The sequence below is a fragment of the Bombina bombina genome, unplaced genomic scaffold (assembly GCF_027579735.1).
Source record: "Bombina bombina isolate aBomBom1 unplaced genomic scaffold, aBomBom1.pri scaffold_938, whole genome shotgun sequence".
Classification (NCBI taxonomy): domain Eukaryota; kingdom Metazoa; phylum Chordata; class Amphibia; order Anura; family Bombinatoridae; genus Bombina; species Bombina bombina.
This window is the reverse complement of record NW_026511198.1, coordinates 92,822-119,818: the sequence shown is the minus strand read 5'-3', so window position 1 is coordinate 119,818 and position 26,997 is coordinate 92,822. Positions and strand designations below refer to the sequence as shown.

At 39.6% G+C, this 26,997-nt stretch overlaps 1 protein-coding gene across 1 annotated transcript in view; it reads right to left on the bottom strand.

The window, feature by feature from the left end:
• LOC128643644 (protein adenylyltransferase SelO-like) overlaps positions 1 to 26,997 on the bottom strand; it is a gene marked incomplete at its 3' end in the record, with an annotated part of 120,119 nt that overhangs the window by 8,660 nt on the left and 84,462 nt on the right. The window contains exon 8 of the mRNA XM_053696471.1: positions 5,441 to 5,533. Coding sequence (XP_053552446.1) covers positions 5,441 to 5,533 — 93 coding nt within the window. The remainder of the gene's footprint in view (positions 1 to 5,440; positions 5,534 to 26,997) is intronic.

Genomic DNA, 26,997 nt, shown 5'->3' with positions numbered 1-26,997 from the left:
GTTACATTATACTTGGGCCATGCAGCAAGATGAGGTGGCACGAGCTGTTTGTTTTCAGGGACAGATGTTGGGAACCCATACCACACAGTTGCAGAATATGAACTCCAAGTTAGAGGCTATTACCGCTCAACTCTCCTTACTAGTTGCAGCGAGGGATGCAGCTCCTGTTACTACACCACCAGCCCCTTCTCCTAGTACTGTGACTTCTTCCTCTGCTTCTGGAAGTATACCCTGGATACCACTGACTGATGCACTTCCGCAATGATCCTCACACCTTTCAGTCTCCCCAGTCAAGGGTCACCTTTATCATTTCCTAGCTAAAGGACAAGGCCCTAGCCTGGGTCTCTCCCGTTTTGGAACAGAACGCTCCACTCCTGCATGATGCTGATGATTTTATTTCTATTGATGATTTTATTTCTGCTTTATCTTCTGAGTTTGGGACTTCCGGCTGTACCTCTGCTGCGGAATATTCTCTCCTGGATCTTCGCCAGGGCAATAAAACTGTGGCACAATTTGCCATCGAGTTCCGCACCTTGGCACTTGAAACCATTTGGGATGGCAGTGCTCTCAAGGCAGCCTTTAGAAGGGGTCTCCATGAATGCATCAAAGATGAACTCACTTATCGTGAGATTCCTTCTTCTTTGGATGACTTTATAGCACTTTGTATCAATCTGGACTCTCGCTTTCAGGAAAGACAAGCCGAAAGAGACAGAATAAGGAGGGTCCTTCCCTCCCGTCCTCCTATTCGCCCAGTTTCGGCAGCATCCGCTACCCGTTCAGCAGCTCCAGTTACCTCAGTAGAGGAACCCATGGATCTCTCCTCCTTCAAACCTTCAGAGTCTGAAAGGCAGAGAAGAAGGAGACTAAGACTATGTTTTTATTGTGGATCTAACACCCACCAACTAAAAGACTGTGACATTCGGCCGGGAAAAGCCAATGCTTAGAGGATAACACAGGGGTACCTCTAAGCATGATCTCAACTAAATCCCCTCACTCCTTGGTACCTGTTACCCTTACCTTCCTTCAGAATACTGTCCACACTCAAGCCTTCATTGATTCAGGAGCAGCTGGAAACTTCCTGGATCACCGTTTTATGAATCAAGCTGGTTTGCCTCTTCTGCAGAAAATACACTGTCTCAAAATAACTACCCTGAATGGCACCCCCCTTGGCTTGGGCGTGATCCATTTTGAGTTAGCACCCCTGACCCTGACTGTAGGAGTCCTCCACACTGAACAGCTGCAGTTTGAGGTCATTCATTCCCCAGCACAGCCTGTCATCCTTGGTCTTCCTTGGCTTCGGGTACACAATCCACAGTTCGACTGGGCTGAGGGACAACTGGCCTCCTGGGGTACCACCTGTTTCCACTCCTGCATTGCTAAAGTCATTCCTCTGCCCTGTATTCCCACAGCCAGTATACAGACTCCTTCAAACCTTCCTTCAGTATACACGGACTTCGCAGATGTGTTTGAGAAAAAAGCAGCCGACGTGCTGCCACCCCACCGTCCTAATGATTGCAAGATCGATCTCTTTCCCGGAGCCCCACTTCCTAAAGGGAGGACTTATCCACTCTCCAAGGTTGAAACCAAATCCATGGAGGAGTAAATCCAAGAGAACCTAGCTAACGGTTTGATTCACCCTTCCTCCTCTCCTGCTGGGGGCTGGCTTCTTTTTTTCAGTAAGAAGGATGGTGGGCTCAGACCCTGCATTGACTACAGGGCCTTGAACAACATAACCATCAAGAATTGCTATCCCATACCATTGATCACCAAACTCTACGACTCACTCCAGGATGCTCGCTTTTTAACCAAATTGGACTTATGTGGGGCATATAATATGATTCGCATCTATCCAGGCCATGAATGGAAGACCGCCTTTAACACAAGATCAGGGCATTATGAATACCTCGTATTGCCCTTTGGGCTGTGTAACGCCCCTGCAGTCTTCGAGGCATTTGTCAACTATGTCTTCCGTGACCTCCTCAACCGCACTGTCATCGTTTATCTGGATGATATCCTTGTTTTCTCTTCCACTTTAGAGGAGCATCATAGGCACGCGAGACAGGTACTTCTTCATCTCAGAGACAATTCTTTGTTAGCCAAGCTAGAAAAATGCGAGTTTGATCAGGTTCAGATCCAATTCCTTGGTTATGTCATTTCGAAGGAGGGTTTTGCCATGAATCCTGCTAAACTCACCTCAGTTCTAGAATGGCCTCAACCTACATCTTTAAAGGAATTGCAGAGGTTCTTGGGATTCTCCAATTATTACCGCAAGTTTATAAAGAACTTTTCTCAAACAGACGCTCCTCTCACTGAATTGACAAAATGGAACAAAAACTCTAAACATTGGCCTCCTGAGGCCATAAATGCCTTCTCTTGTCTGGAAAAAGGCTTTATGTTCAGCTCCTGTGCTCTGACATCTTGATCCTGACCTACAGTTCACTTTAGAGGTTGATGCCTCCGAGATAGGGGCTGGACCTGTTTTTACCCAAAGGGACCCTTTGACTTCCAAGTAACACCCTGTAGCCTTTTTGTCTAAATGCTTTACTCATGCTGAGAGGAACTACTATGTGGGTAATCGTGAACTCTTAGCCATTAAGATGGCCTTGACTGAATGGCGTCATTGGTTAAATGGCACAGCCAATCCTATTCAGATTTTCATGGACAACAAGAATCTGACTTACCTAGAGACTGCTCATCGACTCAATCCTCGACAGGCCAGGTGGGCCTTGTTCTTTTCCCGTTTTAACTTTGTGGTCTCTTATCTTCCTGGGACCAAGAACAAGAAGGCGGACGCCCTTTCCTGTCAGTTCCCTCACTCAAGTGATTCCTCAGAAGCTCCTATTGAACACATTATACGCCCCCTTTGTGGTTGCTCAACTCAATACCACCCTTCTGCAAAGATTGCCACGTGCTCAGTCTAGTAAACCTCCTGGTGTCCCCATGGCCTCCGATATCCTCTTTGTACCCCTGAACCTGCGTATTCCTGTGCTAGCCTGGGCTCATGATAGAAAACTCTCAGGACATCCTGGTTCGACTAGGACTTTCAAGCGTCTTTCCCAACATGTTTGGTGGCCTACTATGAAGTCTGACGCTCAGGATTATGTGAAATCTTGCACAATTTGTGCTACCAACAAAACTCCTCTATCTTTGACTCCCGGCTTGCTCCAACCATTGTCCATTCGCAAACAACCATGGACACACATAACCATGATCTTCATTCTTCCGACCACCATACAGTTATCTGGGTTGCGGTGGACCGATTGTGGGCCTTGGTGTCCAAATCAAAGAACCTACTACCAACATATCCATTGACCATCCCTCTTAGATATATAATAGCTAAAGATATTCAAAAGATAGTAGATAAGTGGGCAAACAAGTGGTTTTACAGGGTGGCAGACTTCTTGGATGGAGGGAAGCTTAAAACTTTCACTCAAATACAGAACGCACTGACTCCAGTGAAATTACAATGGTACCAATATCTGCAGGTTTCCTCAGTGATATATCCTTATATCAGAAACACTGCACACTCAGATCCTACAATGATAGAGGACTTCCTAAAAGCAACACATAGACCCAAACAAACCATTTCCAGATTGTATTTGGTATTGCAAGGGGTACACACTGCTAAGTCATCAACCATTTTAAAATGGGAACAAGATTTAAATATATCACAGGAAACAAAGGAGTGCGACAATACTTTTAAGTCAGCGTGCAAGGGGCTTTGGAGTGCGGACCTAAGAGAGAATAAAATCAAAAAATTTTCAGGTGGTACTTAACACCATTAAAAACCTCACACATGTCACCCACAAATAACAGATTGTGCTACAGGGGCTGTGGAAGTGTGGGCTCATATTGTCATATGTGGTGGGAGTGTGATCGGATTAAAACAATATGGGAAAATGTATCAGAGCTATTAAGCACTACACTCGGAGAGAAAATAAAGTTATCTATATCTCAGGCCCTTTTGCACGAGCCAGGTTGAAGGCTCAATAAACATATTAATACCTTTATAAGAATAATATGCACAGTGACTAGAACTTGCATAGCGAAATATTGGAAGTCTCAGTCACCTCCACGGCTAGAAATCAAGAATAAGATTGCTCTAACATACAAAATATACGAGTCAGCATCTAAGATCTTAGACACACAAACACAATTTGAACAAATATGGTATTATTGTATATTGGAGGGAAACTTGGGTACCTAAGATAAATTGATAATGAAAAAGAAAATGGTGGGGTGCTAAGAGTTTAGGGGTCTGCAGGAGTTCTCGGTGTCTCGGGAGTGATATATCTCAGGTAGAACCATTACGGTTTATTCAATATGTTTCACTTTCTCTGTTTCTTCTTTTTTTTAAATTTTTCTTTTTTTCCTTTCAAAATGTATTGTTTTGCTTTTTGTTTTTATGTTATATAAATGAGGTATTGAAGACTATCATATGTAAATTAAGAGACGGTGGGTTAAATGTTAACTAACAAACAGCGGGAAGACAGATGCTCACATTAGATATTCTATGTTCATCTGGATAATATATGTTGAAATGTTGGTCATATTTGGAAGAAAATGTTAAATATTATCTTTGTATGCACCGTCTACAATGTTATGACAAATAAATATTTCAATAAAGAATATTTAAACATAAAGAGTAATCCTAGGTGAGCTCAGGCGCATACACATGTCTTTAGCTATATGGCAGCAGAGTTTGTATCTATTTATAACATTGCTATAAACAATTTTGCAAACAATGCTGCCATAGACTGCTAAAAGCGTGCAAGCTGCTGAGCTTTATCAGTTTAGAACAAAAGTCAACAATCCGCAGGGGAAAAAGTTGCAATTTATTGTGCAAGTGAAGGTAAATCATACATGGCCATACAAAACCAAAGAAATATCCTACGCGTTTCGTGCCTGTAGGGCACTTCGTCAGGGCTTTGCTGCTTGATATGCCTGTTTCAGCAGGCCACACTTGTTATAGCTTTACAACAGTGCACCATTTAACTCATATGGAGTGCGTTACCTTCCAGTGATATTGTCTATGCTGTAATATTGGTACTTTGACTTTATGTTGACAACTGTTACGTTTTCAGTGTCACCCCCTTATACAGCGTACATCTATTTGCTTCTATCAGTTAACCTAGCTTTACTCTTAACATAGGATATCAAGAGAACAAAGCAAATATTACAAAATAAGTCAATTGGAAAGTTGTTCAAAATCAATTGTCTGCATTATAAAAGTTGAATTATGACTTTACTGTCCCTTTAAAACTGCAATAATAATCTTGTATTTTGTATAAGAAACAACCATAACATGTACAGACTGAAGGTGAGGAAAGAAGATAAAAATCAAAATGGCTAAACATTTCCTCATGTAGACAAGGCTATTTTGTAGGTGAGAAGCCATTTTGTATTAGGATAAAATCTAGTGCTGTAATTAGTTCTCTACCTGAGGAATGGTCAGGTTCTGTAACTGGTCCTGAGTGACTTCTCCAAGCTGCCGAAATGTCATTGTAAAATCAGACTTGGTGTCTTCCATCAGCTATTGGTTGAAAAAGTAGAAGAAAATCATCAGTTAGAGATAAAAAAAAAAAATCAGAAATACCTTTAAGTGCTTATTCAATAAACTAAGGTACATACACGTACATGCCTTTTTAATAAACAGCGTATTCATTAAGGTAGCCATGTTAGTCCAGTGATTGAGTATTGAAATAAGTAGTGATTACCTTTTTTACTGGACACACAATACTTTAAAAAAAACAAGCTTTTGGGAGTTTCCTCTGCTCATCAGTGGTTTATATATTGAAATACAGAATGGTTAAAAGGACAGAAAGTGTGTATGTATGTATGTATGAATATATATATATATATATATATATATATATATGTTCTAGAAAGAGGCACTGGTTCATAGGGCATTCCTTAAGATTCCACTTTGTGTTCCACAATTCCTCCTGGAAAACTGTGTCTGTTTCTGTAATTTTGAATAAAACGGCTCCACAAACGTTCAGGAAAGATAGATACGGATTTCTTTGAGTATAAAAAGTAACTTTATTAATCTCAACGCGTTTCAACAGATGTACCGTCTTTCTCAAGAGCAGTTAAAATATAGTATGGCTTAAAAGTCATATACATTGCCGTATCACAGGTGGCCTTAAATACAAAAACAAATACGCCATCTGATACCTCATTGGATGAGGTCAGATTCACACCCGATAACATAAAATACATAATTAAGAACTGAATAAAAAGTAAGACCTACTTTCACTATAAAAATCTAAATAAAGAAGAGGCGGAGCGAGCGGCTGAACAAGATGGCCGCACATCACTAAAGCTCTCCATTTAAGCTGGGCAAACAAGCACATCTCTCCTAACAGATATGAGACACAGAGACTCTGAGCCTTAAACGGGACATCGGAACACACAGGAACCATCTGTAGCAACTTTGGAGCCGATCCATTTATTTTTACAGGAGTTACCAGACACGTGCACTATATCCCCACGAGGTTTCTATTGCACTGCGACACGGTGCCCCACAGGCAACCGCAATACAGGGGACTGTCTCAGGAGACCCAGGAATGGATCCGGACTGATCTACACCATAAGTCAGGTGAAATAGACACTGATATCGCCAGAGACATTTGTACAATAAGCCCATAAAGCTAAATGACCTGAGGGCCCCTATATAGACGCTGAATTGGATTGAAACGTAGCCTCACTGGGAAAGAAAAAACATACGCTCAAAACACAATACAATTTTTAGCTCTCTTGCTACGCTTACTATCTCACTGTAATTTTTACTGGGGCAGTAGGTCTAAAGTTTAGCAAGCACACGGAGGCCTTGTGTACTACTTACTCTACATATCAGATAAGACGCAATGGCGTACATTTTTTGCATGATTTATGCCAATCCCATATCTCTACTTTATGGACGCTAGATAAACTTCAACATATAACGGTCAGCGAAGATTCCGATGTTGCAGTGCTCCAACGTGTTTAAAAGCTATACAGGCATACCATTCTATTTTCTTGCCTTACTAGGCCTCTCTCTGCAATATATGGCTAGGCAGCTGGGTTTGTGTACGACATTCATGATGATTCCTTAACATGTTGCCTAAATCTATATATAAAGTGCAAGATAAGAAAAGTTTGTCAAGATTTATTCTGATATGATATGTTTGTTTCATTGTGTGCTGGACTCTGCTATATGGCCACCAAAATAGTATACAGAGAATCCTCTGCTGTAACAATCTAACAGAAGCAAAAAAATCTATCTACGCGATTGCATAGAAAGTAAAGCAGAACACCCTACTATCCCTCTTCCCACTGTTCCTGGAGACAGTGGGTCATATCCATTACCCTTACCCGTTATCGCTCTGTGAGAGCAGCAGCCCCAAGGAGTGGTGCTCTGATACAGATGTACATAACCCTTTATTATAACAAACATAAATAAAACTGCTCCAGATATCTGCAAAATTTCTTCAAGATGTCGCAAAGAAAACCAACCAGAAGTGATAAATCTCTAAAACTCTCCTCAGCAGCCCAAGGAGCCATGAACTCTTTCTTTAAACAAGCTGACAAACAGAAAATTGGCAAAGACCCAGATACAACACTGAGCTCTCAAGATGAAAGCTCTTGTGAAGCCACTGATGCCACAATAGAATTGCAATCTAAAAATATTGATATGGGTAAAGATGACATCATTACATACGGCGCTATGGAAGCTTTGATAGAACAGGTTAAGACTTGTATCAAGAGTGAATGTGCAGGTCTAAAGAAAGATATTTCAGATTTATGTTACAGGGTAGATACTGTAGAAGAACACGAATATATATCATCTCAGAAAATGGCAAACCTCTCCTCTTAAGCCTTTCAACATCACCACCGTTTGACAGACATTGAGGACAAACTAGATGATTTAGAAAACCGCTCTAGGAGGAACAATGTTCGTTTTAGAGGAATCCCTGAAACAGTGCAAAACCACTCTTTGCAGATCTTATAAAGATAAATTCTGGCACTTTATCCGATATCATTCTGGATAAAGCCCACAGATCTTTACGCTCTAAGCCACCGGAAAATTCACCTCCTCGTGACATTATTGTACATTTCCAAAATTTTCAACACAGAGAAACTATTTATAACTATGCAAGAAAACAACCATCTATTCAATTTCAAGGTCACCGGATACAAATATACCAGGACTTATCAGCAAGAACGCTCCAAAAAAGGAAAGATTTTTCTTTTTTAACCACTCATCTTCGTGCTCTGAAGATTCCGTACAGATGGGGGTTTCCAACTTCTGTTGTAGCTGTTAAAAACGGGGAAAAATTTGAATGCCCCTTCTCACCAGATGCAGAACAATTCTGTCAACAATTGGGGATTCCGCCACCTGAATTACAAGATCCAGCTATGCAACCTTCACTACCGAGCAAGCCAGAAGCCATCAAATCGCAAAGGAGACCATGGATGGACAATGCAACCCCGCTGTCTAAAAGACGACAAACCAATAACATTGCTGTTGAAGTTCAACCACCCTGAAGGAGTCACGTAACTATATGTTGTTGTAAATGTTCATTTATAATGCAAATGGGTTGATTATTTACCCCATACCAGACTCAAAAAAGAACTGCCTACGGTTATCTACTATGTTTTCATAAGTGTTGATATGCTGAGTAATAATTATTTAAAGATTCTCTTCCGATCTCTGAAGGAGGTGATCTGTTACTCACAATGTTTTGTTGCATTTAGTTTATGTTATATCTCACCTAATTGTTATAATTCTATATACTAGTACAATTACACAAAGATAGATAAGATTAGTAACTAGAACAAATGAAGAAGCGACCGTGATATGCAAATCACTGGGCTTCTATAGGAGGCGCTACAGAAATAATGAATAAATATATTAATACAAATACACTATATAATATAAATCCCTAAATGGGCAAGTGATATAGTGATAAAATATAATGATAATAAAAAGATAATACAAAATAAATTAATAATATAAAATAAAATAATAATATAAAATAAAAAACTGGACAAGCCAGATATAGAAAGTCCAACAGGTGTCCTCGGACGTCCCAGAACTTGATAGGCCGCTCTCTGTCATCACCCAAGAGGATGATGCACTTCTATGATGATAAGACAAAGACAAAAACAGAGGCGCCACATGTGTAGGTCAATAAATATAATAAATCAGATAGCAGCAGAATAAGGGTACTCACAAAGGTAGCGGCACTCTATTGTGCCAACAGGTGCAGGCTGGTATTCTACAGCAAACCAGCTGGCTGTATGGATTATCCCCACCGGATGCGTTCAGTGTTGGAATTTTTCTGCCTGCAGGGCCTCTGAACAATACCCAATGGCAATACTTCCCTTCGACTGGAACTGCAGGTGGAATGGAGAGAGGGGCTAGACTGCCCTAAGGTTACTGATATGGAGATAATCACACCAACACCAGACTGATGTAAAAGTTAAAATCAGTATTTTATTATACAGAATAAAAGTACCAAAGGTATAACAATTTACAGCTGGGTGTGTGAATATCAATCTCCTAAACTAGAGTATAGTAGCTACGCGTTTCTCGGGAGAACCCAGTTTCCTCAGGCTTGTATGCTCTATATGTGTATAGATGCCCTTTAAATAGGGCTCAGTAACCTCATGAACAAATGTCCCTCCCCTTCCTTCCTAAAAATTATCCAATAAGATCCTTCCTTTCTTGATCCACCCAGTTGTTGCTGTAATTATAAATGACTTTATAATAATCTATGCCGAATAATGGATACAATTCAATAAAGACCCTAATTAACATAGTGTAAATAATTGTGTTGAAAGTGCTTGATCCGATCTGAGTTTTACATCAGTCTGGTGTTGGTGTGATTGTCTCCATATCAGTAACCTTAGGGCAGTCTAGCCCCTCTCTCCATTCCACCTGCAGTTCCAGTCGAAGGGAAGTATTGCAATTGGGTATTGTTCAGAGGCCCTGCAGGCAGAAAATTCCAACACTGAACGCATCCGGTGGGGATCATCCACACAGCCAGCTGGTTTGCTGTAGAATACCAGCCTGCACCTGTTGGCACAATAGAGTGCCACTACCTTTGTGAGTACCCTCTGTTTTTGTCTTTGTATTATCATCATAGAAGATTAGTAACTAGGGCTGCTCTAAGCATTATACAAACTTTTGTATGCATTATTGGATTATCATCTAGGCTGCCCAAAAGATGTTGCCTTAGGTTAAATTGTAGAACTGGCCCCCCAGCCCCAACCTCTGCAATTGATATATCCGATTATAGGTAAATAACAATAAAGCCATATAGAGATACTAGCACCTTGAGCCCCAATAAAGAATTGAATCAATACTTAGACCTGATAAGCTATGCAGCTAGATTATGATAATTCAGCTTTTGAATGTTTTAAGACTGTTTTGTATTCTAAATCTGCCTGGAATCGCCCATGTACCAGAGTAAGACAATATGTGTCATAATCTGCATTGCATTGATGATAAGTTGTCTAACAGTTTACATATAATATACCATATCCTTCGATCCTCTCCCCTCCCTCTCCTTTTCCCTCTCCCATTCCTCCTCTCTGTGTCTCAGTACTCTCACTACACTATAGTCGACAAATGCCCAGCTTGCCTAGAAGCCTCCACCAGACTAGCAAACTTCCACTAATATAGTGAACTACAAGCCATACTACCCTTAACTTCTCACATCCTCTCTTCTCTAGTCCTTTCTCTCTCTCCCCTTGATCTTCACTTTACTTATTATTCCCTTTTTCTTTTTTCTAAACAAGCACATATATCTACATCCTTTGTGATGACTACTAACCTAAACGAAGGGTACATAAATATTGCTACCCAAAATGTAAAGGGATTTCTGTCTGCTGAAAAGAGATCAATAGCTTTCCACGACTCTATAAAAGAAATTTAGATATCGTTATGATCCAGAAACTCATTTAAAAAAAAAACATGAACCCACATTCTCCTCCAGATATTATGATAAGCACTACTTTAGTTCAGGCCCAACCAGACATAACGGGGTATGCACCATATTTAAACGCAACACACCATTTGACTTATTACAACAATTTAAGGATCCAGAGGGCAGGATTTTGATACTAGTAGGACTTTACTATGGCAAACCCATCACACTTGCAAATATATACGCTCCAATTAGACCCACCTCCTGTTTTTTTTCGCAAAGTCGTTAATAAATTACTTGATATAGCTAAAGGCCCTATAATATTAAGTGGAGACTTTAATTTTCCTATGGACCCTATGATAGACACCTCCACAGGCCATTCTTACCTTAGAAATTCACAAATTAGGAACAACAACCTATCTCTTCAAGTACTCAACATATTTGACACCACTGGAGGACAGTGGCATACATCTACTAGAGATTACTACCTTCTTCTCGCAACCCACAAAAATCTTATGCAAGACTTAACTACATATTCTGCGACCAAGCTTTCTTGACGAATCTGGTAGATTCAAAAATCTCACACACTACATGGTCTGACCACAGCCTAGTCAAATCTGTTTTTAAATGGGAGAATAAACCGAAACCTTGACTAAACTGGAGATTGAATGAATACATCCTTACAGATAATGACACTATAGACCCCCTTAACCCAAGTACACAGACGAATACTTTGCATTTAACATCTCTACAGACACAAACCCTGCAAACAAATTGGGAATCTTACAAGTGCTACATTAGAGGAATAATTATACAGTTGACAGCAAAACTCAAAAAGCAAAGATCTACCCCAATTTGATCTCCTATCTAAGACATTAACAAAGAATGAAAACTTACATAAAAAAGACCCTAAATCTATGCAAATACTGTCAGCAGTAAAAGAGGCTAGAGAAATCTCAATAAATTTTTAATAGAAAACGCACACATGCGTGCTCTGACAACAAAGGCAAAATTCTTCACCAGATCAAATAAAGCCGGAAAACTACTAGCTAGATCCCTAAGAAAACGGAGGCTATCCTCCCATATACAATCCATCAAACACAGTCTCAGGAGTAATCACACACCAAAAATGAAGATATAATAAATAGTTTTATCGCATACTACACATCATTATATAATATTAGGGATACCACTGAACAGTGCAAACAGGATAAATTAAAGACATACCTAGACTCTATAAATGTTTCCCACTATCTCAGAGGAAGACACAATCTAAACTAGATTCTCCCATCTCCCCACAAGAAATCACGAACACCATTAAGTCCTTACCAAATGGAAAATCCCCAGGCCCTGATGGTCTCCCCAGCCAAATTTATCAATTATTAATAGGAAACCTTAGCCCACATTTACACCGAGTTATTTCAGTCCATAGACCAAGGTCATATGTTCCCCCATTCTCTCTTAGAAGCTATGATAACTGTAATCCCGAAACCGGACAAACCCAAAGAATATGTGAGTAACTATAGACCGATCTCATTATTAAATGTTGATATTAAAATATATACTAAAATATTAGCAGATCGTCTTAGCTATATCTTACCAAAAGTTATCCACCCAGACCAAGTTGGTTTTGTCAGAGGCCGCGAGGCGAAAGACAATACCACCAGACTGCTACACACAATTTTTCTCTTTCAAGAGCAATCTAGCCCACTGGTGTTGCTTTCTACCGATGCCGAGAAGGCCTTTGACAGGGTCGACTGGCAATTTATGTTGTCGGCCCTGTCAAAATTTGGTCTCTCAGACATATTTCTATATAGAATACAGGCGCTATATAATAAGCCGCGGGCCACAATTAAGGTTAATGATACAATATCACAGTCTTTCCCAATCTCTAACGGAACCAGGCAAGGATGCCCCCTATCTCCCCTCTTATTTGCTCTTACAGTAGAAATCTTAGCTATCCAAATTAGAAATAATCCAAATATTTTGGGCATTCAATTTGGCAATATTCAACAAAAGTGTCTACTTTTTGCGGACGATATAATCTTTACGTTACAAACACCACTAACTTCTCTGCCAGCCCTGATACAAGTCTTAGGAACCTATAAACAATTTTCCAACTACTCTATAAATATGGATAAATAAAGTATCATCCCCACTCACTTAAGCCAAACAGAAATGGGACTATATCCGACATGAAACTCCCTTTCCCATTACAAATTCTCTCAGGTATATAGGACTAAACATCCCAAAAGACCCCCAAAACTTATTTCATGATAACTACATAACACTTCAAACGAACGTATTCTCTCTTTTACATACTTGGCACAAGCAAGGTCACCTCTCCTGGATAGGCCGTATAAATACAATAAAAATGATGATAATTCCTAAATACTTATATATATTCCAAGCCCTACCTATAAACACTACCAAGGAATTATCTTCACGCCCAACAAAGGATGCTGGAATCTTTTATCTGGGCTTATAAAAAACCAAGAATATCACGACACACCATGTACCTAAGAAAGGAGGAAGGTGGTCTGAAAGTTCCAAACTTAGCACAGTATCATAAAGCGACACACCTAACACGCATAATTTCTTGGAATCATAGCTCCCCCTCTAAAATATGGATCCAAATAGAAGCAAATCTACTTAAACTAGGAGGAATGCGGGACCTATGCTGGCTCCCTAAAACACACAGACCCAGTTTGAATACAGCTAATGATTGTATTAAATCCACGCTGGCGATATGGGATTCTCTTATTCAGCACCCGAACACTCTTTCTACCCCGGTCTCTCCATGACTCCAATAATGAACAATACACTCTTTTTCCCCCAAACACCAATTTAGATACAAATCTGAAGACGCTACCCTTAAAAATATGCCAATATTTTTACTTACGGAATCATCCCAAATAAAAGACAGAATTGCCTTGAGAGACTCAATAGGCCCCCCCTTTCACAACTGGTTCTCCTACTTCCAAATTTGACAAGCAATTATGAACAATCCCCATAAGACAGATTTGTTATTCATATGCTTGTAAATGTTAACTGAAAATGTTTTCAATAAAAATATATTTAAACAAAAAAAAAAATCTAAATAAAATTCATACCTAAACAATTAATTTATCAACAACCAATAAAAACACATTATTTAAAATATCGACCAATCCACGACCGTTTAGCTGTTCAGTTCCCTTCCAAGTTGTCTTGTGTGTAGATGTTCCCAAACAGGTTCATTTTCGTATGTTTTGGTCACATGTTATCGCTCATCCAATCTGGATTGATAGTTCAGTTCTTTGAAAAACCAATCAACAGATTGCTGCAATGGATTAAAGTTGCGATCAGCCATGGAAAAGAAAATACGTGTCTGTTAAACCGTTTTTTATTTATAACATGTATATGTGTGCAAACACATTTTCCAATGCCGCAACTAAAATGCGGAAAAGTTACAATACTCACACTGACTAACCCTTAACAAAATGCGGAAAAGTTGTAATACTAACTTTTGCCTCTGATGAAGAAGGTAGTTACCGATTCTCAACCCACAGTACCGCAGACCAGTCCACCATTAGCAGCGAGGGTTTCTTTTATTGCTTCGTTCCTCAGCTGCTGATTTTATTTGTAATGGGCAATCGTTACCTCATTACATTGAGGGCACCTATGTGGGTGCACATTTCTACCGATATTGTTTGGTGTTTGTATGTTACAAGTGTGTCTTATTAAACATTGTTGCACTATTACCGGCATCTGTTTAGTTTTTTTCGCCATCACTTCCTGAGACCCGCCCCAGTATGTATCCAGTCTAAATATAGATTTGGAGTAGAGTTTTCACGACAGTTCCAGCACAGACTCCTGCCTGTCACTTCTGATTGAGGTATTATCTTGTGAGTATACACCCTAAGGGCTTCAGTTGTATATCTTCACAGTGAGATTGAAGTTTCTCCTATCAATTTCCACACTCTACTAACCCTTTTATAAATAAGCACTTTGGGTGTTCGCTTTCTGGACTTTATCACCCTTATGTATATTCCATATAGTGTGGACTCTATGAGCATTTATGTATTAGTTTCTATTTATGTGATGTATATGCTGATTTTGATTTTAGAGATTTAAAAGGGATCTTCTTGATCTCGTGTATTGTCCTCCTTTTTATCTATTCCACACAGTATTTTTTTTTTGTGATTTTTGTGATTTTTATTCATTATACTTCCCTTTCTTGTCCATATATATATATATATATATATATATATATATAAAACTTTTTTTTAGCGGGCCCCATATATGTCTAAGGGGAGAAGGCATTAGCACAGTAGCGATATCCGAAGTCCTGAAGTTAGCGTGCTTGAGTCTTTTGCTCAGGCACTAATATTTACTTTTAATACGCACACTAAGGGCTTGTTTCCATTGAGCTGTAATTAGGTTTGTGTGCGCTCAAAATACGATAAATATGCTGTCGGAAGCAATATCGTTCACCAACTGCTTCCAACGTCTGTTATACCTCAATTTGAGCAACCGGACTCCGGCTGCCGAAAACATTTTCGTATCCCATAGAAAGTATCAGAAGCCTCTAATCTATAAATAATACTGGGGTTTCCAATGAAAGCGCAAACCATTAATACACTCTCGGAGTTTGTCGATACATTGAGAAAGATTAATTAAAATAAAATAAGGAAAAATTAGCTTTTTAAGACCTATTTCCCATTAAAATCAAATCGCTTCCCAAAAATATACCCTACACGTCAATACCCTTTTATCCGCCCTCCCCCCACATCGCAACTAATAATAAATATATTAACCTCTAAACCGCCATCCCCTCACATCACAACTAAGAATAAAATGTATTAACCACTAAACCGCCATCCCCACACATTGCAACTAGCAATAAAATGTATTAACCACTAAACCGTCATCCCCCCACATTGCAACTAACAATAAAATGTATTAACCACTAAACCGACATCCCCCCACAATGCAACTAACAATAAAATGTATTAACCACTAAACCGACATCCCCCACATCGCAAAGTACATCTTTAAACTATTAACCCCTAATCCGCCCACAACACAATCTACCTATTTAAACTATTAACACCTAAACCCCATCACCCTACAACGCAAAGTATTAATCTAATCACTAAGCCCCTAACCTAACACCCCCTAACTTAACCCCATTACATAAAATTAAAAAAGACTATTAAACTAATAAATTTATTAAAATACCAAAATTAATAATCCTAACATTACATAAAAATAAACCTAAGATTTAATTTAAATACAAAATCGAAGATTACATCAAATAAAAAAAATCTAAGATCATAAAAAATAAAAATAAAATAAGATAACATAAAAAAATAAACGAAATTACCCAAAAATTTTTTTTTAACCTAATCTTATAGCTCTAAAAAAACTGAAATGCCACTCCAAAATAAAAAACACCCCCTAATCTAAAACTAAGCTACAAATATCCCTTAAAAGGGCCCTTTGTAGGGCATTGCCCTGAAGCAATCAGCTCTTTTACCTAAAAAGAAATACAAATTAACCCCTAACAGTAAAACCCCCACCCACCCCCCAAAATAAAAAGACCCAACTCTATAAAAATCTAATTTACCCATTGCCTCTAAAGGTTCATTTGTATGGGCATTGCCCTTAAGAGGGCAATCAGCTCTTCTGCTGCCCATTAAAAATTCCCTAATCTAAAAAATAACCCCCCCCCCCCCAAAATAAAAACTAACACTAACCCCAAAAAATGTACTCACCGTTCCTGAAGTCCGGACATCCATCTTCATCCAGGTGGCGACAAGTCTTCATTCAGGCGGAGTGGTCTTCAACGGCGGCACGGTCATCTGACATGGAGGTGCGATCATCCATCGAACACTGAAGCTTAAATGCATGGTACCCGTTTTATATTGAGGTATCTTGCCTTCCTATTGGCTGAAAATATCAAATCAGCCAATAGTAAGAGAGGTGCTTAAATCCTATTGGCGATTTTGGGGGATGGCGGTTTAGCGGTTAATACATTTATTATTAGTTGCGATGTGGGGGGGATAGCGGTTTAGGGGGTTAATAGTGTAATTAGATATTTTGCGTTGTTTGGATTAGGGGTTAATAACTTTAATAGATACTTGCGATATGGAGGTTGGCGGATTAGTGGTTAATACATTTATTAGTTATTGCGGTGGGGGGATGACGGTAGAGAGGTAGATATTGCGCATGTGTTAGGTGCTTGCTTTTATCATAATAGGGAACAACGGGTAAAAAATATGCGCCGCACTTGCATGCGGCGCCATATATGTGATCAAGTCCCATAGTGTAAGGTCGGGTTACCATAGTAACCAATTAATTTTCAAGAAATCCGGCATCGGATGGAAGCGTTAACACAACGCTAACTTACAACTACATGAAAAGGGCGACTGCACACAATGTGCTAAATATTTAAATGATAACCTGGTATTAAAATGGAGCCAGCATAAGATAATGACCAGCAGGCAGGGTCTTACTTAACCATTGATCAGCCCCCCCCCCCCCCCGACTTTGACGTGCAATTTTTGACCAAGTGACTAAAACGTATATGCACTTTTTTCTTAAGTGTAGTCAAACTTGGAAATGTTGTAAACAGTGTTCCCTCTAAAACCAGTTTTGTGAGCAGCCCAGCAGTGAAACAGTTAATTAGAGCATTTAGTAAACACTACACAATGCAGTCTGCAAGGTGTAGCTCCCTTATAAACTGTTGGGCTTCTCACAAATCTGGCCTTAGAGAGAACACTGGTTGTAAAGGTAGTAACACACAAACGCAGAAACACACATAAGGATTCACATTCACTCTAGCAAACACGCAAAGAAACAGACAGACACATTCAGACACAGACACCCACACAGACACTCAGCACTTGTTTACATTGACCTGACAAGTAATGAGGTAGACTATAGTTTTGTCAAAAAAGTAGATTTACAAGACAAAATATGGAGTTCTGATTATCTTTTTGTCAAGGAAGATGCCAACTATATGATGACAACAGCATGCAGTGGCTGAAAGGAAGGTCCCTGAACTGCCTAAACAATAATTTAAAGGTTAAGTGGTGGATTTTTGACTTCCGGAAAGGTCTCAGTCTCAAAATCTGTAGAAAGATGTGAATAATCAGTAGTAAGGTCAAAATGTCCTAAAAAGGAACAGACAATGGACACACACACAAACTCAAACACAAACTTGCACATACACCCAAGGAAACACCGACAGAGACAGCCTCAGAAAACACACAAAGACATACACACTCACAAAAAACACACAAAGACATACATTAACACACACCCTCACAGACATCCCCCAAAAATGCACAAAGGCAGACACACAAACACTCACAGAGAGACCCACAGAAAAAAAATACATACACACTCATAGAGATGCCAACAAAAGCACAAAGACATAAACACAGACACCCACAGAAACACTCACAGGAGGTAAAATGTCTGCACATTGCCATCCCCTAATCAACAGTGTGTGACATGCATGATAAAGAAAATAGCAGAAATTAAGAGATCACTTTTTAAAGAATCATATTTGTAAATGTACAAACAAATTTATTCTGTGAATTCAAAATTGTACATTATTGTTATTGATCTGTCAGAATGGGTAGATGAAGAAAAGTACTTTTGTAAGGTTGACATATGTTTGGGGGGGGGGTTCCCCCATTTTCCCCAACCAAGAGCACCACTTCAAATCTGGTGTACAAATGTTCCCATCTGTCAGCTGTACTTATGGATTTTGAAAATGCTGTACTCTATATGGTCTTGGTGGAACCATAAGCTGTGGTACTCAGTTTCATACCATTAGATCTGGTTAAATGCAGGATTTAGGCTTGCTTGTATGTATTTCAAAATTAAGTCAGCTGTGGTGTAAACTGAACAGTGTTAAGTTAACCTGTCTCATTTCAAACCCTGAGCAATCTTAGCCTGAGAGTATAACATTTTATGCAGATGTACAAACCTTAGATAAAATTCCTCCTGTCATCTTGAAAGTCCTTGCATAAAGGGGCAGTATATATATATATATATATATAAATATAAAACAAAATCAAATCTGACAAAAGGACACCTACCATTTATGTATTGAGGAGGAAACATTTCTGCATGGTTTTAAATATAGAATTTATACAGCATTGTCAGATAATCATAAATACACTGCTGCATATTGTTAAAAAAAATAGTTTTTATGGACCCCTGGCCCCACCATACAACTACCACACTAAAGTGACAATCTGAAATGAATAAATAAAAAACATTTACTAAGTAAGTCCTACCTACTTTGTAAATGAAAGTGATCTGCCGTCTGACTCAGAGACACTCTGTACAAACTGAAGTGACAAGTCTGTCTCATACTGTACATAGTGGTTTAGTGCACACTGGGAAATCCTCTCAAATGCTAATGCTTTACTCCAGTGTTTTTCAACCAGTGTGCCGTGGCACACTAGTGTGCCATGAGAGATCCTCAGGTGTGCCACGGCAGACTGACAACAGTGCGGGGGTGTCCCTCTTTCAAATTTTGAAATATTGGGAGGTATGTGACAGGCTCATCAGGCATCATTTACAACCCTCTTTAAGGGTTGCTGTATTGATTCTCTGTTAAAGTAAGATTGTCTGTTTAAGTATTATAGTTAGCTAACCAAGGTAGTTAGGCAAACAAGGTTTTGGGGTAACCAAGGGGAAATATATTTTATACTTTTAAGTTAAACCTTTTATTAAGAATGTGTGAGAATCTCATTCAGTGTACAGCTTGCCACATGTTTGCATCACTGGAGCAGCCGCTTCTGGGATTATATGTTTGTGGCAAGTGCGAGCATATTGTCTCTTTAGAAACTCGTATTGGGGATCTGGAGGAACGAATTGCAACACTACATGAAATTCAGACACTTGAAAGGGAAATGGATAGGACTGAGCTGGTTGTTAATGGTTCCAGCAGTGGGAATGGGGAGGATTCAGATGAGGAGACTCCAGGATGTAGCTGGGTCACAGTAAGAGGGCGAAGTAAGCGGAAGAGACAGGCCAGTTCTGAGCTGGTACACCCCAATAGATTTGCAAGATTAAGTGAAGATGTTGGGGATATCAGTTCAGGGGTGGCAGTGTCAGAGAGGGCTGTGTTGCCTAGTATAGTGAACAGTCCTTTAGCTGTGGAAGAGGAGCATACTATGGTGGGCAGTCCTTCAGTCATGGAAGAGGGGCATACAAGTCAGGGCCAGAGGCAGATGTTGGTGGTAGGAGACTCTATTATTAGGAAGGTTGATAGGGTAATTTGTCATCCAGACCCTTTACATAGAACAGTTTTCTGTCTTCCAGGGGCTCGTGTTAGGCATATTGTGGAGCGTATTGATAGATTGTTAGAGGGATGTGGGTCTGATCCTGCAGTCATGGTGCATATTGGTACTAATGAAGGAATCGGTGGGAGATGGAGAGTCCTAAAAAATGACTTCAGGGAGTTAGGTAGCAAGCTTAAAGCAAGGACCTCCAAAGTAATATTTTCTGAGATATTAACAGTGCCGTGTGCTAATTCAGTAAGGCAGAAGGAGTTAAGGTCTGTTAATTCATGGCTAAAGACATGGTGTAAAAATGAGGGGTTTGACTTTTTAGAACACTGGGCTGATTTTTCACTAGGGTACAATTTGTACAGTAAGGATGGATTGCACCTGAATGACATGGGTGCAGGTGTGTTGGGGGAAAGGATGGTAGCACGTTTAGAGAACCTTTTAAACTAGGCAAAGGGGGGGAGGGTCAGTTAGAACAAAATAGAACAGAGAGATCAGTCTGTGAATATGACAATCCCTTAATATCTCAAGGAAGGGATGACTTAAGAAATGTCACATTAGAAAATATAGAGGAAAGCACACCGAGTAGCAGCAGAAAGCACATGAAAATTAAATGTATGACAACAAATGCAAGAAGCATGACAGGTAAAATGGGGGAGCTGACGCTCTTAGTTGCAGAAGAGGACTATGATGTTATCAGTATAACTGAAACTTGGTGGGATGATTCACATGACTGGGCAGTTAAATTAGAGGGGTATACATTATTTAGGAGGGACAGGAATAATAAAAGGGGTGGAGGAATCTGCATGTATATTAAACCTAACCTTAAACCTACAATAAGGGAAGATATTTATGATACAAGTGACAATGTAGAGACCCTGTGGGTTGAAATAAAGAGTGGGGGGAAAAATCCTAAAAAAATATTACTAGGAACATGCTACAAGCCTCCCAACATTAGTGACCCGGAGGAAACTCAACTACTTATCCAAATAGGTAAGGCTGCTAATAACAGTGCTGTAATTATGGGAGATTTTAACTACCCTGATATAAACTGGGCCAATGAAACTAGTAATTCAGCTAAGGGGGATAGATTTTTAAATGTTCTCAGGGATAACTTCTTGTCACAATTAATAGAGGAGCCAACTAGGAGTAAAGCTATATTGGATTTAGTGCTATCAAACAATACAGATATAATATCAAACATAGAAGTTAAAGAACATTTGGGTAACAGTGATCATAACATGGTCACATTTGAAATCTATTTTCAAATGCAGTGTTTTAAAGGCTTAACTAAGACTTTTAATTTCAAGAAAGCAAAATTCAACGATTTAAGGAAATCATTAAATAATATAAATTGGGACAATGTATTTTCTAATAAAAATACAGAGAATAAATGGATAATATTTAAAAATGTGTTAAATAAATATACATATCAACACATACCATATGGTTATAAAAGTAAAAATAAAAAAACAAAGCCATTATGGCTAAATAAAAATGTGTTAAGAGAAATTAGGAAAAAACGTAGGGCATTTAAATTATTAAAAGAAAATAGTACAGACTCAGCATACAATATTTATAAGGAATGTAACAAAGCATGCAAAAAAGCAATCAAATTAGCCAAAATTGAAAATGAAAAATTAATTGCTAAGGATTCTAAGTCTAACCCTAAAAGGTTCTTTAAGTACATAAATAGCAAAAAATCTAAGAAGGATAATATAGGTACATTAAAATGTGTGGAGGGTAGCATGATAAATAATGACAGGGAGAAGGCTGAGGTACTAAACCAGTTTTTTTCTTCAGTATACACAAGAGAAGAACCATTGAATGATACTTTTGAACATAATAGAACATGCCAGTCCATACCACTAACTGGGTTTTGTTTAGAGGATATCAGGAAAAAACTGGAAAATATTAAGGTAAATAAAACTCCAGGCCCAGATGGAATACACCCAAGGGTGTTGAGGGAACTTAGCACTGTTATAGACAAACCTTTACTCTTAATTTTTCAAGACTCATTATCCTCAGGCATGGTACCCCAGGATTGGCGTAAAGCTGATGTGGTGCCACTCTTCAAAAAGGGAAGCACGGATGATCCAGGAAGCTATAGACCAGTTAGTCTGACATCAATAGTGGGGAAGATATTTGAAGGGATTATAAGGGATTATATTGATGAGCATATTCGTGTAAACAAGATTATGAGTTCTAATCAGCATGGCTTTAGGAGAAATAGATCATGTCAAACTAATCTGATTAGATTCTACGAGGAAGTAAGTCAAAATATAGATAAAGGGGAATCAGTGGATGTGATATACTTAGATTTTGCAAAGGCATTTGATACAGTGCCACATGAGAGATTAATGCACAAAATTAAGGGACTGGGAATAGCTGAAAATGTTAGCTCATGGATAAATAACTGGATAAAAGATAGGGAGCAACGAGTAGTAGTAAATGGATCATACTCAGATTGGACAAAGGTAATCAGTGGCGTCCCCCAGGGATCAGTACTGGGCCCTGTTCTTTTTAATATTTTTATAAATGACTTGGAGCAAGGATTAAATAGCGACATCTCTATTTTTGCAGATGATACTAAGTTAAGTAAGGTCATAAGGTCAGAGCAGGACGAACTGTCTTTACAAAGGGATTTGCTAAAATTAGAACTATGGGCAAGTGAATGGAAAATGAGATTTAATACGGAAAAATGCAAGGTTCTACATTTTGGAAGTAAAAATAAGCAGGCTACGTATTTTTTAAATGGGACAAGACTTAGCCAAACACAGGAGGAAAGGGATTTGGGAGTAGTAATAGATAACAAGCTAAAGATGGGTGCACAATGCAGGGCAGCGGCTTCAAAGGCTAATAAGATACTAGCATGTATTAAAAGAGGTATTGATTCAAGGGAGGAAAGCATAATTCTGTCATTATATAAAGCCCTGGTAAGACCTCACCTTGAGTTTGGAGTGCAGTTCTGGGGACCAATTGCTAAAAAAGATATTGCAGAACTAGAAAAAGTTCAGAGAAGGGCCACAAAGCTAATAAGGGGATTGGAGAAATTAACCTATGAGGAGAGGCTAGCCAAACTGGGTCTGTTTTCTTTAGAAAAAAGGCGCTTGAGAGGTGACATGATTACTTTATATAAATATATTCAAGGCCCATATACAGAGATGGCAGAAGCTCTGTTTATTCCAAGAAAATTGTTTCTGACAAGAGGTCATAATTTAAGGTTGGAGGAAAGGAGATTTAATCTCCTGCAACGGAAACGTTTTTTCACTGTGAGAGCAATAAAATTGTGGAACTCATTACCAAAGGAGGTAGTGAATGCCAATACCATAGATACATTTAAAAATAGTCTGGATAAGTTTCTGTATACTAACAAAATTCATGGATATGATTGCTAGTATTAAATGGGTCACATTTTAATGGGGTTATTTAAGCTTAACTGGAGCTTTTTGTAAGTATTTTAGATTTGTATAGGTTGAACTCGATGGACTTCAGTCTTTTTTTCAACCTTATCTACTATGTTACTATGTTACTATGAAATTGACATTTATTCACAGGCAATCATTATGATTGTTTGTGAATGAATGTAAATATGTCATGTATAGTTTGAAGGAGGCATGGCATGACAGCACAGTACAGTGTGTGTATATATATATATATATATATATATATAAAACATAATTTATGCTTACCTGATAAATTCCTTTCTTCTGTAGTGTGATCAGTCCACGGGTCATCATTACTTCTGGGATATTACTCCTCCCCAACAGGAAGTGCAAGAGGATTCACCCAGCAGAGCTGCATATAGCTCCTCCCCTCTACGTCACTCCCAGTCATTCGACCAAGGACCAACGAGAAAGGAAAAGCCAAGGGTGAAGTGGTGACTGGAGTATAAATTAAAAAATATTTACCTGCCTTAAAAACAGGGCGGGCCGTGGACTGATCACACTACAGAAGAAAGGAATTTATCAGGTAAGCATAAATTATGTTTTCTTCTGTTAAGTGTGATCAGTCCACGGGTCATCATTACTTCTGGGATACCAATACCAAAGCAAAAGTACACAGATGACGGGAGGGATAGGCAGGCTCTTTATACAGAAGGAACCACTGCCTGAAGAACCTTTCTCCCAAAAATAGCCTCCGATGAAGCAAAAGTGTCAAATTTGTAAAATTTGGAAAAAGTATGAAGCGAAGACCAAGTTGCAGCCTTGCAAATCTGTTCAACAGAGGCCTCATTCTTGAAGGCCCAAGTGGAAGCCACAGCTCTAGTAGAATGAGCTGTAATTCTTTCAGGAGGCTGCTGTCCAGCAGTCTCATAAGCTAAACGAATTATGCTACGAAGCCAAAAAGAAAGAGAGGTAGCGGAAGCTTTTTGACCTCTCCTCTGCCCAGAGTAAATGACAAACAGAGAAGACGTTTGTCGAAATTCCTTAGTTGCCTGTAAGTAAAATTTTAGAGCACGGACTACATCCAGGTTGTGCAGTAGACGTTCCTTCTTTGAAGAAGGATTTGGGCATAAAGAAGGAACAACAATCTCTTGATTGATATTCCTGTTAGTAACTACCTTAGGTAAGAACCCAGGTTTAGTACGCAGGACTACCTTATCCGAATGAAAAATCAAATAAGGAGAATCACAATGTAAGGCTGATAATTCAGAGACTCTTCGAGCCGAGGAAATAGCCATTAAAAATAGAACTTTCCAAGATAACAACTTTATATCAATGGAATGAAGGGGTTCAAACGGAACGCCCTGTAAAACATTAAGAACAAGGTTTAAACTCCATGGTGGAGCAACAGTTTTAAACACAGGCTTAATTCTGGCCAAAGCCTGACAAAAAGCCTGGACATCAGGAACTTCTGACAGACGTTTGTGTAACAGAATGGACAGAGCTGAGATCTGTCCCTTTAATGAACTAGCAGATAAACCCTTTTCTAAACCTTCTTGTAGAAAAGACAATATCCAAGGAATCCTAACCTTACTCCAAGAGTAACCTTTGGATTCACACCAATATAGGTATTTACGCCATATCTTATGGTAAATCTTTCTGGTAACAGGTTTCCTAGCCTGTATTAAGGTATCAATAACTGACTCAGAAAATCCACGTCTTGATAAAATCAAGCGTTCAATTTCCAAGCAGTCAGCTTCAGAGAAGTTAGATTTTGATGTTTGAAGGGACCCTGTATCAGAAGGTCCTGTTTCAGAGGTAGAGACCAAGGTGGACAGGATGACATGTCCACCAGGTCTGCATACCAAGTCCTGCGTGGCCACGCAGGTGCTATTAGAATCACTGATGCTCTCTCTTGTTTGATTCTGGCAATCAATCGAGGAAGCAACGGGAAGGGTGGAAACACGTAAGCCATCCTGAAGTCCCAAGGTGCTGTCAGAGCATCTATCAGGACTGCTCCTGGATCCCTGGATCTGGACCCGTAACGAGGAAGCTTGGCGTTCTGTCGAGACGCCATGAGATCTATCTCTGGTTTGCCCCAACGTCGAAGTATTTGGGCAAAGACCTCCGGATGAAGTTCCCACTCCCCCGGATGAAAAGTCTGACGACTTAAGAAATCCGCCTCCCAGTTCTCCACTCCCGGGATGTGGATTGCTGACAGGTGGCAAGAGTGAGACTCTGCCCAACAAATTATCTTTGATACTTCCATCATAGCTAGGGAGCTTCTTGTCCCTCCCTGATGGTTGATGTAAGCTACAGTCGTGATGTTGTCCGACTGAAACCTGATGAACCCCCGAGTTGTCAACTGGGGCCAAGCCAGGAGGGCATTGAGAACTGCTCTCAATTCCAGAATGTTTATTGGCAGGAGACTCTCCTCCTGACTCCATTGTCCCTGAGCCTTCAGAGAATTCCAGACGGCACCCCAACCTAGAAGGCTGGCGTCTGTTGTTACAATTGTCCAGTCTGGTCTGCTGAATGGCATCCCCCTGGACAGATGTGGCCGAGAAAGCCACCATAGAAGAGAATTTCTGGTCTCTTGATCCAGATTCAGAGAAGGGGATAAGTCTGAGTAATCCCCATTCCACTGACTTAGCATGCACAGTTGCAGTGGTCTGAGGTGTAAGCGTGCAAAGGGTACTATGTCCATTGCCGCTACCATTAAGCCGATTACCTCCATGCATTGAGCCACTGACGGGTGTTGAATGGAATGAAGGGTGCGGCAAGCACTTTGAAGTCTTGTTAGCCTGTCCTCTGTCAGGTAAATCTTCATTTCTACAGAATCTATAAGAGTCCCCAGGAAGGGAACTCTTGTGAGTGGAACGAGTGAACTTTTCTTTTCGTTCACCTTCCATCCATGTGACCTTAGAAATGCCAGCACTAACTCTGTATGAGACTTGGCAGTTTGAAAGCTTGAAGCTTGTATCAGAATGTCGTCTAGGTATGGAGCTACCGAGATTCCCCGCGGTCTTAGTACCGCCAGAAGAGCACCCAGAACCTTTGTGAAGATTCTTGGAGCTGTAGCCAATCCGAATGGAAGAGCCACAAACTGGTAATGCCTGTCTAGGAAGGCAAACCTTAGGTACCGATAATGATCTTTGTGAATCGGTATGTGAAGGTAAGCATCTTTTAAATCTACAGTGGTCATGTATTGACCCTCTTGGATCATAGGTAAAATTGTCCGAATAGTCTCCATCTTGAACGATGGAACTCTTAGGAATTTGTTTAGGATCTTTAAGTCCAGGATTGGTCTGAAAGTTCCCTCTTTTTTGGGAACCACAAACAGATTTGAGTAAAACCCCTGTCCCTGTTCCGATCGTGGAACTGGATGGATTACTCCCA